Source organism: Staurois parvus, unplaced genomic scaffold (assembly GCF_062004578.1).
Source record: "Staurois parvus isolate SC_StPar_1 unplaced genomic scaffold, SC_StPar_1.0 ptg000879l, whole genome shotgun sequence".
NCBI lineage: Eukaryota > Metazoa > Chordata > Amphibia > Anura > Ranidae > Staurois > Staurois parvus.
The window spans coordinates 943,456-956,091 of record NW_028318675.1 but is presented as its reverse complement, the minus strand read 5'-3'; the positions used below and the strand labels follow the sequence as shown (position 1 = coordinate 956,091).

Here is a 12,636-nt window from a genome sequence, read left to right as displayed (position 1 = left end):
GTAGATGGCTCATGCTCTAGGCCAAATGATAATACTTCCCATGCAGGAGATGCCATTGTGCAACTTCCTGACAAAATACTCGAGGCAAAGCCAATCCCATATCAGTCAGCCCAAGCAGCCCAACTGATTGCCCTTACAAGAGCATGTCAATTATTTGCAGGACAGGATGTCAACATTTCCACAGACTCCAAGTACCCCCATGGTGCTGTACACGATTTTGGGGTCATTTGGGAGAGAAGAGGATTCATTGCTGCTGATGGCAAAACCATATCTCACTCTTCTTTGATATCTGATCTACTCAAAGCCATAGTTACCAAAAACATTAGCCATTCTTCATTGCAGGGCACATACAAATCGCAGAGATCATATTGCCAAAGGAAATGCATTAGCAGATAAGGTAGCAAAGGAAGCTGCATTACAACAGGTGGCCAGTGAACAGATGTCTATGCCCACTTCAGGCGTCACAACCACCCCACATGACCAGATGTATGCAGATTTACAAACATTTGCTACAGAAGTCGATCTAGCAGACTGGAATGGTTCTGGAGCACAACTAGATCCAGCTTCTGGTCTAGTGTGCTTAGAGGGGAAACCCTGCATTCCCATGTCAAGTGCCCCATTGTTCATTGCACAGTACCACGGTCTAGGACATAGAGGATGGAAAACGACATGTGCAACATTATTGCAGGATTTTTACATTACAGGCTTATCTAGGTTGGTGAAAGAATATGTTTCCAGGTGCATTACATGTATAAGGAACAATCCACAGAACCCAATGAAATCACAACACCAGCATCTAGTGTACCCAACTACACCTTTCACCCATTTACAAATAGATTTTACCCACATGCCAAAAACAGGACAGAGGCAAGAGTTTTTGTTGGTAATGGTGGATATGTTCAGCAGATGGGTGGAAGCATTTGTCACTAATAAAGAAGACGCACAGACTGTAATCAGAATTCTTACACAGGAGATAATACCCAGATGGGGATGTCCGCTGCAGATAAATTCTGATAACGGACCAGCCTTTGTGGCCAAGGTACGCCAAGACCTGGTAAAAGTACTTAGATTGGAAATGTCATATTCCCTATCATCCTCAAAGTTCAGGTATAGTAGAAAGGATGAACAGGACAATTAAGGATAAGTTGAGGAAGGCCACTGGAGGAACCTATACCCACTGGAAGAAGATGTTACCTGCAATTCTAGCAGAGGTAAGAATGACACCTAATAAGACTACAGGGTTATCTCCTTTTGAAATATTAATGGGAAGACCGTTCCCCACTCCTTGGGCTAGACAGCCACTTACGTTATAAAGAGGGGACCTTGACCTGGTACAACAAGAATATGTGAGAAAATTGATTCGGATTTTAGATAAGGTTGAAAGAAATGTTGCTCGCACTTTTTCTTTATCTTTTCAGGAACCAACACACCTTTTCCAAGTGGGAGATGCCGTAGTGGTCCGCCAACTCGCTAAAGACAAGAAGCAAGGCTACCCCTTTGGACCACCTACTACGGTGATAGCGGTTACCAGAACGGCTGTTCTGGTGGAGAATTCCCAGTCCTGGATCCATGCTAGTCGAGTGAAGAAGGTGAACCAAACACCTGAGAAACACGAGATGGAAAAAGGAGGGGAAGTATGAGAGGAAAATCCTCGAAGAGCGGGTGAAATCAGTGAAAAAGGCCCTGAAGATGACATTCCTTACTTCCCCTCATGGTGCTTTGAAGATCTGGGTCCTATTGGTCACACTGACTGCTCTTTTTCCTGCCAGTATGGATCATAACTAACTGTATTTATCACCCTGAGGACTTGGGCCTAATAAAAGGTATCTGTGGTCAAGGACTAGCTTTAAATGAGACCCAGATAACCAAAAGTGAAAGAAAGTCAAAAAGAAGTTTTGAAGAGAACAATCCTTTTTCAGGAAAATGTTGATGATGCAGTTTAAATCTGCTTATGCTCAAAAGTCAGGTTCTGATAAATGTTGGATCTGTAGTAAGTTACATCCGAGCACATAGGAAATTCCTCTTCTGGCCGCTCCAGTCAAAATATTTTTGTTAATAACAGGGAATGTAAGTATTGGTTTGACCAATATTACTTCTAATGCCACCATATCTTTTCCAACTCTGGGAGTCACTCAACTCCCCGATTGGTGTTTTAGACTGGGGAATACTTCCCACAAGGGAAAGGGAATGTGCTCTCAGTCCATATTAAACATATCTGATCCTGGAAGGAGGGATGGAACTTCTTCTGTGAAACTCTGGCAAGTAAATGGTAGAGCCCTGAATGAAAGTTTAGAAGGGATAAAAGACAATGTGGGGAAAACTATGTATGGAAAACTTCTTTTTTATTTCACACTTGTTGTCACCCCTGAATTTTGCTCTGCAATACAAAAATAGCCGATCTCCTTGGGAAACAATACCTATATCTGTTGTGGTAAGATCTGTTACCCTTGGATACCGAGTAATGTCCATGGCTGGTGCTATGTAGCCCAATTAGTGCCAATCATGGCAGCTACAGTCATGGCCGAAATTGTTGGCACCCTTGATATTTCTCCAGGAAATCATGTATTTCTCACGAAACGTATTGCATTAACACATGTTTTGCTATACACATGTTTATTCCCTTTGTGTGTATTGGGACAAAACAAAAAAAGGGAGGAAAGAAAGCAAATTCGACATAATGTCACACAAACCTCCAAAAATGGGCTGGACAAAAGTATTGGCACCCTTTCACAACTGCGGATAAATAAGAATGTTACAAGCATGTGATGCTCCTGTAAACTCACCTGGGGCAAGTAACAGGTGTGGGCAATATAGAAATCACACCTGAAAGCAGATAAAAAGGAGAGACGTTCACTTAACCTTTGCATTGTGTGTCTGTCTGTGCCACACTAAGCATGGACAACAGAAAGAGGAGACGAGAACTGTCTGAGGACCTGAGAACCAAAATTGTGGCAAAATATCAACAATCTCAAGGTTACAAGTCCATCTCCAGAGAACTAGATTTGCCTTTGTCCACAGTGCGCAACATTATCAAGAAGTTTGCAACCCATGGCACTGTAGCTAATCTCCCTGGTCGTGGACGGATGAGGAAAATTGATGAAAGATTGCAACGCAGAATAGTCCGGATGGTGGATAAGCAGCCCCAAACATGTTCCAAAGACATTCAAGCTGTCCTGCAGGCTCAGGGAGCATCAGTGTCAGCGCGAACTATCCGTCGACATTTAAATGAAATGAAACGCTATGGCAGGAGACCCAGGAGGACCCCACTGCTGACACAGAGACATAAAAAAGCAAGACTACAGTTTGCCAAAATGTACTTGAGTAAGCCAAAAGCCTTCTGGGAAAACGTCTTGTGGACAGATGAGACCAAGATAGAGCTTTTCGGTAAAGCACATCATTCTACTGTTTACCGAAAACGGAATGAGGCCTACAAAGAACAAAACACAGTACCTACGGTAAAATATGGTGGAGGTTCAATGATGTTTTGGGGTTGTTTTGCTGCCTCTGGCACTGGGTGCCTTGACTGTGTGCAAGGCATCATGAAATCTGAGGATTACCAAAGGATTTTGGGTCGCACTGTAGGGCCCAGTGTCAGAAAGCTGGGTTTGCGTCCAAGATCCTGGGTCTTCCAGCAGGACAATGACCCCAAACATCTGTCAAAAAGCACTCAGAAATGGATGGCAAAGAAGCGCTGGAGAGTTCTGAAGTGGCCAGCAATGAGCCCAGATCTAAATCCCATTGAACACCTGTGGAGAGATCTTAAAATTGCTGTTGGGAAAAGGTGTCCTTCCAATAAGAGAGACCTGGAGCTGTTTGCAAAGGAAGAGTGGTCCAAAATTCCGGGTGAGAGGTGTCAGAAGCTTATTGATGGTTATAGGAAGCGACTGATTTCAGTTATGTTTTCCAAAGGGTGTGCAACCAAATATTAAGTTAAGGGTGCCAATACTTTTGTCCAGCCCATTTTTGGGGTTTTGTGTGACATTATGTCATATTTGCTTTTCTGCCTCTGTTTTATATTTGTTCCAATACATACAAAGGGAATAAACATGTGTATAGCAAAACATGTGTTAATGCAATACCTTTTTTGTGTGAAATACTTGATTTTCAGGAAAAATATCAAGGGTGCCAACAATTTCGGCCATGACTGTATAGACCAGAAGGAACACCAGGTAAAAGCCAGTACATACCCAAAACACCAACTAACTCTGAGACAGAGAAGGGAAACCAAACAAGAAAAGGTAGATCTATTCTCTACAGGTGATAAGGATGGTCATGGTTCCCTACCTACACGGGATGGGGAATAACACTCATGAACAAAATAAATAATTACACAAACATTATTGATGATATACTGGAGAGGAACTCTAAGGACATGGGGTTGCTAAATACTGAGACCAGAGCTATTAGAGAACAGCTGGAGATGTAAGAATTAGCTATTGAAAGTATGAGTGCTGCTCTGACAGGTCTGTGTGAGATGACAGAGGATTCTGAATGTTGTACTTGGATATATAATACCACAATGACTGTTCCAGATTATTATGAAATAATAAAGCAACACAGGGAACAGGTAGATGGTTTAATGGAAGAAGCTAGAGCTATAGGAAAAGATGGATGGACTCCTTTTGATTGGCTAGGATCAGGATTTGGTTCCGTCTTTTCATGGATGAAAGGTATCGCTGTAAGAATAGTCATGATATTGTTTTTTGTTTTATTTTTATATCTATGTTTTAAATGCTTATTATATTGCATTGTTAGAGCTACCAAGCCACAAAATACAAATGAAGGTTATCTGGCTATGTAAAAAAAGATGAATGAAGTAAAGAATTGAGGTCATGTTCATGATCTAAGAGGGAATTGAAAGGATCTAGAGAACCTCCATTGTGTTGATGTACGCCATTTTAAGTATTAAGTTAGCTTTTTGCAGATATATTAGAAGTTTAATGGAACTGTTTTAGTTTGCTGAAGGATGTACCAACAAAAGATAACATGACCCTGAAGTTTTCTTTGCTCGGCTATTTCTCAGAAAGCTAGCAAAAACAGTTTATACCAAGAAATGTATATGTCATGTTTCATGTAGTCAGCTCATGATGGAAACTTACAAGTTACAGTTTTAGAACTCGCTCCCCTCCCTTATTATTTCTGTATCCTATATAATCTTAGTAATGTCTAATAAACTTTGAACATCTCTGAACATAAGCTGCCGTTATTTCCGTGTTCAAGGGGTGTTCCCAGAATTCTGCTGATAAACCAGGAATCTCTCCACAGACCGGGGATCTCTGAGGGGATAAGAAAATCAATCCTTTCACTTACCTGACCTAAATCCAACAGAACACCTCTAGGATATCATGTTTTGGTCCATCCGACGCCACCAGGTTGCAACCAAACGGGATATCGTATGTAGTCTCCAGCGCCTCAGGATATGCACAGCCAAAAGGGAAGCCAAGGGAACCAGGACAGCGACAACCAAAGGAAATGCTTCAGGGGTGCAGCCCTCCTCAGACGGGGAGATCAGCCACTATTATTATTATTATTATACAGTATTTATAAAGCGCCAATAGTTCGCTCAGCGCTGTACATTACAGAGGGGGACAGAACATGTGACAGAACAATACCAATACAATGCAAAACATGAGGGGATCGAGGGCCCTGCTCTTTCGAGCTTACAATCTAGGAGGGAGGGGATGGTGGCACAGGAGGAGATAGCTGTGGGGGATGGAGTGGTAGGAAGAGTGGAGGAGGTCGGCAAGTTAGCAGGGGGTGGGGTAGGCTTCCCTGAAGAGATGGGTTTTCAGGGTGCGCCTAAAGGAGAGGAGAGTAGGTGATAATCTGATGGGTTGGGGCAGGGAGTTCCAGAGGATGGGTGACACCCTGGAGAAGTCCTGGAGGCGGGCATGGGAGGAGGAGACCAGGGAACTAGAGAGAAGGAGGTCTTGTGAGGAGCGGAGTGTGCGTGTTGGGTGGTACTTGGATATTAGGTCAGTGATGTAGTTTGGGGCAGTATGGTGGACGGCTTTGAACGTCAGCGTTAGGATTTTGAATTTGATCCGTTGCGCAATCGGAAGCCAGTGGAGGGATTGGCAGAGGGGGGTGGCGGAGACAGAGCGGTTGGAAAGGTGAATGAGTCTGGCAGCCGTATTCAGGATGGACTGAAGCGGGGATAGCCAGCGGCGAGGCAGGCCAGTGAGGAGGGAGTTGCAGTAGTCGAGTCGTGATATGATGAGGGAGTGGATGAGCTGTTTAGTGGTTTCTGGGGTTAGGAACGTGCGGATTTTGGCGATGTTGCGGAGGTGGAGTCTGCATGTTGCGGAGGTGGAGTCTGCACGAGTTTGTTAAAGATTGGACTTGGGGCTGGAAGGATAGGTTGGAGTCCAGAATGACACCAAGTACTCTGGCCTGCAGGGCGGGTTTGATGGTAGCGTTGTTGGATGTGACGGAGAAATCAATGGGGGGTGGTGTCCGGGCTGGGGGGAAGACAAGAAACTCGGTTTTGGAGAGGTTCAATTTAAGGAAGTGGAGCGACATCCAGTCTGATATGTCGCTCAGTAGGTGTGTGATTCGGGCTGAGACCAAGGGGGTGAGGTGGGGGGTTGAGAGATAGATTTGTGTGTCATCGGCATAGAGGTGGTAGTTGAAGCTGTGAGAGTGTATGAGTTGGCCAAGGGAGGAGGTATAGATGGAGAAGAGAAGGGGCCCGAGGACAGAGCCTTGAGGGACCCCAACAGAGAGGGGGAGTGAGGGGGAGGTGGTAGCATTATAGGTAACGCTGAAAGAGCGTTGTGACAGGTAGGATGAGAGCCAGGAGAGAGCAGAATCTCTGAGGCCGAGGGAGTGTAGTTTGTTGAGGAGGAGGGGGTGGTCGACTGTGTCGAAGGCCGCAGAGAGGTCAAGGAGTAGGAGCACTGAATAGTAGCCATTAGCTTTGGCGGTTAGCTGGTCGTTGGAGAGTTTGAGTAAGGCAGTTTCGGTGGAGTGTAGGGGATGGAAGCCGGACTGTAGGGGATCGAGGAGGTTGTTGTCGTTGACTAGATAGAGAATAAACAGGTGCGCACACACCTTGTGCATTATCCAAGGATTATTGGAAGGAGTGAAAAATAAAACCAGACTCACAGGTGAAGCATGTATCTAAAAATCATTTGCATAATGACGATGGCCACAACGGCAAGCAAGGTGTTCCAAGTGTCAGTGCGGTCAAATGGTTGACGCGTTTCGGGGATGAATCCCTTTAATCAGAGATCCTGACCAGCCTCTGATGCAGATGTGTAGTGGATGGATGATGGGAGTCTTGCTGGTGATCTCTTATTAGGACCCTCCCCCGACATTGTCAGGCATGCATACAAGCACATGGGGGCCATACAGACTACTGAGGACCATTCTGAGTTGCTGCAATGACATTTCAGCACAATGGATGACAGGCGGTGCCACTTGTGAGACTCGGCATGTGAAGGTAAAATTGCCGCACTGTGAAGCTAAGCATGGAGGTCACAGCAATGTGTAATCAGCCAATCAGCTGCATTCTTCATTTAGAGGTAGGTGATCAGGGGGCGGGTCTGTGACATCATCCTCTTCTAAGCCCCTCCCATCTGATCGTGCCCATTACTCTCCATGACATGCCGAGCAGAACTTGGTTTTCATGTGTCTGCGTTGGGCTGATTTGTGGTCACCATGGATTGAATTATTAGGTGTAAACCAGGCAGATGGCTTGTTCTGGGGATTGTCAGTGATCACATGTCCTGTTATATGGATTCAATATCCATCGTCTGACATCCTAACAGGAGTTCTGTCATTTTTCAGGATGTCAGGAAAAACATGTCCTCCGTCAGTAAATGTTCATGTTGTGTCAGTAATAAAAGTCACGGAGGGTTGGGAACCCTGCAAGGGGTGCAGAGATATGTGACTGCCTAGTCCAGCCTTTCTCAGCCAGGGTTCCTCCAAAGGGTTCTAGAGCTTCCTTGTCACTTCATTGGGCTGTATATGGAAGTGTCACCGACCAGCCGTTTCTGGATACACAGCTTTGTCATCATTGCACACACACACCATTTTGTTTTCATTCAATACATTTTTTATTATAATTTCACTTTTAACAAGATTGCAGAAAAAAATCAGTAAACGGTAAAAGAAGGAATCTGATTGGTCAGGAAGATCCCTTGTCTGGAATGTGGGGGCGGAGTCATTATTATTGGTGTACAATACAATACACAATGGGTTCCATTATTATAACAAAGTATTGTAGAAAAGATCCCAACATGTGACATGGCTGAATGAATGCTGGTCATATTAGTCCATCTATTCTCTAAGTGGGGTGGTATCTATTGGGCCAATCCCTTTTACAAACCACACATAATATCGCCCTTCAAAGTGAAAACAGAAACGATTTGCACAAAATCAAAGAGTAGAAATATTTTCCGGTGGATCCCCTCTACCCAGACCCCATATGTAGACATAGAACAACAAGCTGTGTTCCCTCTCGTGCCGCACTCCTCCAACCACCCAAACCCACACAGAAGCCAAGGGAAATAATGAGAGGAAAGTTCCCCCATAGTTTGGGGCGGAGTTCTCCTTCCCTCCTCTTGGGGGATGGGAGAAGGATGGACTGAAGACAGAGAGACGCTTCGGGGTCACCACTGTTCTGTAGAGCCTTGAAATGAAGGACATCAACTTCAGAAGTTCTTGTTGTCTGTGTAAAGTTCCCCGATAACGAGATCTGGGCTCTCCCGGCTTCTAGCTCTGTAACCCGCTATATCATTATCAGGAAACGCAACTCCGACACCCAAGAAGGGCTGAAGTTGTGTCCTTCATCTCCAGGATCTACTGACCACTCTGCACCCCGACATTTACTGCACTTCATCCATGTCTTTGGGGACCTCTCATCTCCTTATCAACTGTTCCTTCCATGATGAAGATCAGCCATGGAGTATATCTGAGGTGTATATCAGGGGGTGCTTCTTCCCCACATGAGAGCTGAGATGTCCAGCAACATTCATCTAGAAGACATTTCCCGCACTCAAGGCACTAATACACCTCCAGGGTTGTGTGGGACCCCTGATGTACAGGAAGACAGGACCTCAGTGAGGAACATTTCCCTCACTCAGGACAGGAAAGTGGCTTCTTCACCGTGTGAGATCTCTGATGTGTGTAAAGACTGGACTTCCATGAAAAACATTTCCCGCACTCAGGACAGGAATATGCCTTTTCCCCCGTGTGAGAACTCTGATGTGTGTATAGATGGGACTTCGTTGAAAAACATTTCCCGCACTCAGGACAGGAATACGGCTTCTCACCTGTGTGAGATCTCTGATGTGTGTAAAGACTGGACTTCGTTGAAAAACATTTCCTGCACTCAAAACAGGAATACGGCTTCTCACCTGTGTGAGATCTCTGATGGGTGTAAAGACTGGACTTCCATGAAAAACATTTCCCGCACTCAGGACAGGAATATGGCTTCTCCCCCGTGTGAGATCTCTGATGGGTGTAAAGACTGCACTTCACTGAAAAACATTTCCTGCACTCAGAACAGGAATATGGCTTCTCCCCCGTATGAGATCGCTGATGTGTGGATAGATGGGACTTCGATAAAAAACATTTCTCGCACTCAGAACAGGAATACGGCTTCTCCCCTGTGTGAGATCTCTGGTGTGTGTAAAGACTAGACTTCTGTGAAAAACATTTCCCACACTCAGGACAGGAATACGGCTTCTCCCCTGTGTGAGATCTCTGGTGTGTGTAAAGTTTGGACTTCGTTAAAAAACATTTCCTGCACTCAGGACAGGAATATGCCTTATCCCCTGTGTGAGATCTCTGATGTGTGTAAAGACTGGACTTCACTGAAAAACATTTCCCGCACTCAGGACAGGAATACGGCTTCTCACCTGTGTGAGATCTCTGATGTGTGCACAGATGGGTCTTCAGTGAAAAACATTTCCCGCACTCAGAACAGGAATACGGCTTCTCCCCCATGTGAGATTTCTGATGTGTGCACAGATAGGTCTTCAGTGAAAAACATTTCCCGCACTCGGGACAGGAATATGACTTCTCCCCCGAGTGAGATCTCTGATGTCTGTAAAGATTGTACTTCAGTGAAAAACATTTCCCACACTCAGAACAGGAATACGGCTTCTCCCCCGTGTGAGATCTCTGATGTATGTATAGATGGGACTTCATTGAAAAACATTTCCCGCACTCAGAACAGGAATACGGCTTCTCATCTGTGTGAGATCTCTGATGTGTGTAAAGACGGGACTTCTCTGAAAAACATTTCCCGCACTCAGGACAGGAATACGGCTTCTCCACTGTGTGAGATCTCTGGTGTTTGTAAAGATTGGACTTACTTGTAAAACATTTCCAGCACTCAGGACAGGAATACGGCTTCTCCCCTGTGTGAGATCTCTGATGTATGTGAAGATTGGACTTCTTTGAAAAACATTTCCCGCACTCAGGACAGGAATAAGGCTTCTCCCCCGTGTGAGATCTTTTATGCCTATTAAGTTGGTATGTAGAAAGGAAACCCTTCCCGCACTCAGTACAGGAGAATCTCTTCCCTGTTGGAAGGCCGGCCAGGTCCCGCACAGTCTGAGGTTCCTCAGGATACGAGGAATCCGATGGTCCATCTACACTGGGTGGTGCCGGATGGACATTGGAGGGAGCCGGGTTTTCTCCTGGACTATACTGTGTGATGTCCTCATCCTCTACTTTCCAGTCTGGAGACAAAGTGAGACAATTCTCAGAGGTTTTCCTCATCTCCCGGCCATGGACTAAAATACAAAGACAAAGAGGATTACTAGACAGGAGCTGATTGGTTCCCCCAAACCAGGACTCCGCCCACATCAGGCAGCTTGGTCTCTGAGGAGCTTACAATTCCACCCTCAAGGGAACAAGGAAATGGCTCCTCTGATCTCCTACCAGGTCATTTCTTTATTCATGGACCTTAGTCAGAGAGTGAGGAAACAACCAGAACTGTCTTTTATAGGAGGGACAGTGATGAGGGGATTATAGGACGAGGGTCCCCACCCCCTCTATCACTCATCGCCATCTTCCCAACACAAGAAGTACTGCACTTCCTTATTTACTCCATGATTTAGTCATGAAGAACAGCGGGGCTGAGCCCCACCAGAGGTCAGAGAGTGAGGATGGGGGGAGAACAACCAAGATGAAGACTGGACTGATCCTGAAGACCACCATCATTAGGGTATTGACTCCTCCCTCATTATCACTTTCTGTTTAAGGGTCCAAAGTTGGAGGATGTTATCACATTATTATCACCATGTAAAAGTCTGTGCTCCAATCACATCATCCGATATAAAATGTCCAGCTGGGAGGAAATGGGGGGAACAAAAGAGACTCCATATTATGTGTATATATAGCAGTGGGGGGAGGGGGGAGAGCAGAAGTTAGGAGTATGTAATGTACAACATAAGGTATATAGTGCAGAGGTCAGGAGTATGTAATGTACAACATGGAGTATATAGTGCAGGGGTCAGGAGTATGGAATGTACAACATAGAGTATATAGTGCAGGGGTCAGGAGTATGTAATGTATAACATAGAGTATATAGTGCAGGGGTCAGGAGTATGGAATGTACAACATAGAGTATATAGTGCAGGGGTCAGGAGTATGGAATGTACAACATAGAGTATATAGTGCAGGGGTCAGGAGTATGTAATGTACAACATAGAGTATATAGTGCAGGGGTCAGGAGTATGTAATGTACAACATAGAGTATATAGTGCAGGAGTCAGGAGTATGTAATGTACAACATAGAGTATACAGTGCAGGGGCCAGGAGTATGTAATGTACAACATAGAGTATACAGTGCAGGGGTCAGGAGTATGGAATGTACAACATAGAGTATATAGTGCAGGGGTCAGGAGTATGTAATGTACAATATAGAGTATATAGTGCAGGGGTCAGGAGTATGTAATGTACAACATAGAGTATATAGTGCAGGGGTCAGGAGTATGTAATGTACAACATAGAGTATATAGTGCAGGAGTCAGGAGTATGTAATGTACAACATAGAGTATACAGTGCAGGGGCCAGGAGTATGTAATGTACAACATAGAGTATACAGTGCAGGGGTCAGGAGTATGTAATGTACAACATAGAGTATATAGTGCAGGGGTCAGGAGTATGTAATGTACAACATAGAGTATATAGTGCAGGGGTCAGGAGTATGTAATGTACAACACAGAGTATATAGTGCAGGGGTCAGGACTATGTAATGTACAACATAGAGTATATAGTGCAGGGGTCAGGAGTATGTAATGTACAACATAGAGTATATAGTGCAGGGGTCAGGAGTATGTAATGTACAACATAGAGTATATAGTGCAGGGGTCAGGAGGATGTAATGTACAACATAGAGTATATAGTGTAAAGGTCAGGCCTCATAATTACCATTCAGTAATCAACTGTAATCTAAATGTTTACTGTAGACAAGTTGCAGAGATCCCACACCGCTGCCTCCCATCTCCCGAGACTGCACTCAGTGACTTGGGTCTGAGACACTACAGACATATCCCTCCACCCGACACAGCCAGCAGACCACAGAGCAAGGAACCCTGGGAGAAATGTTCTGTCAGACATCTTACTATACTCGGGCATGGAGAAGAAGAAAAAAATTACTTGTCCAAGGTGCTTAGG

General features: G+C 44.9%; 1 protein-coding gene across 1 annotated transcript in view; it reads right to left on the bottom strand.

The window, feature by feature from the left end:
- LOC149443019 (uncharacterized) overlaps positions 1–12,636 on the bottom strand; it is a 49,859-nt gene that overhangs the window by 12,413 nt on the left and 24,810 nt on the right. The window contains exon 2 of the mRNA XM_089656001.1: positions 9,187–10,465. Coding sequence (XP_089512127.1) covers positions 9,187–10,465 — 1,279 coding nt within the window. The remainder of the gene's footprint in view (positions 1–9,186; positions 10,466–12,636) is intronic.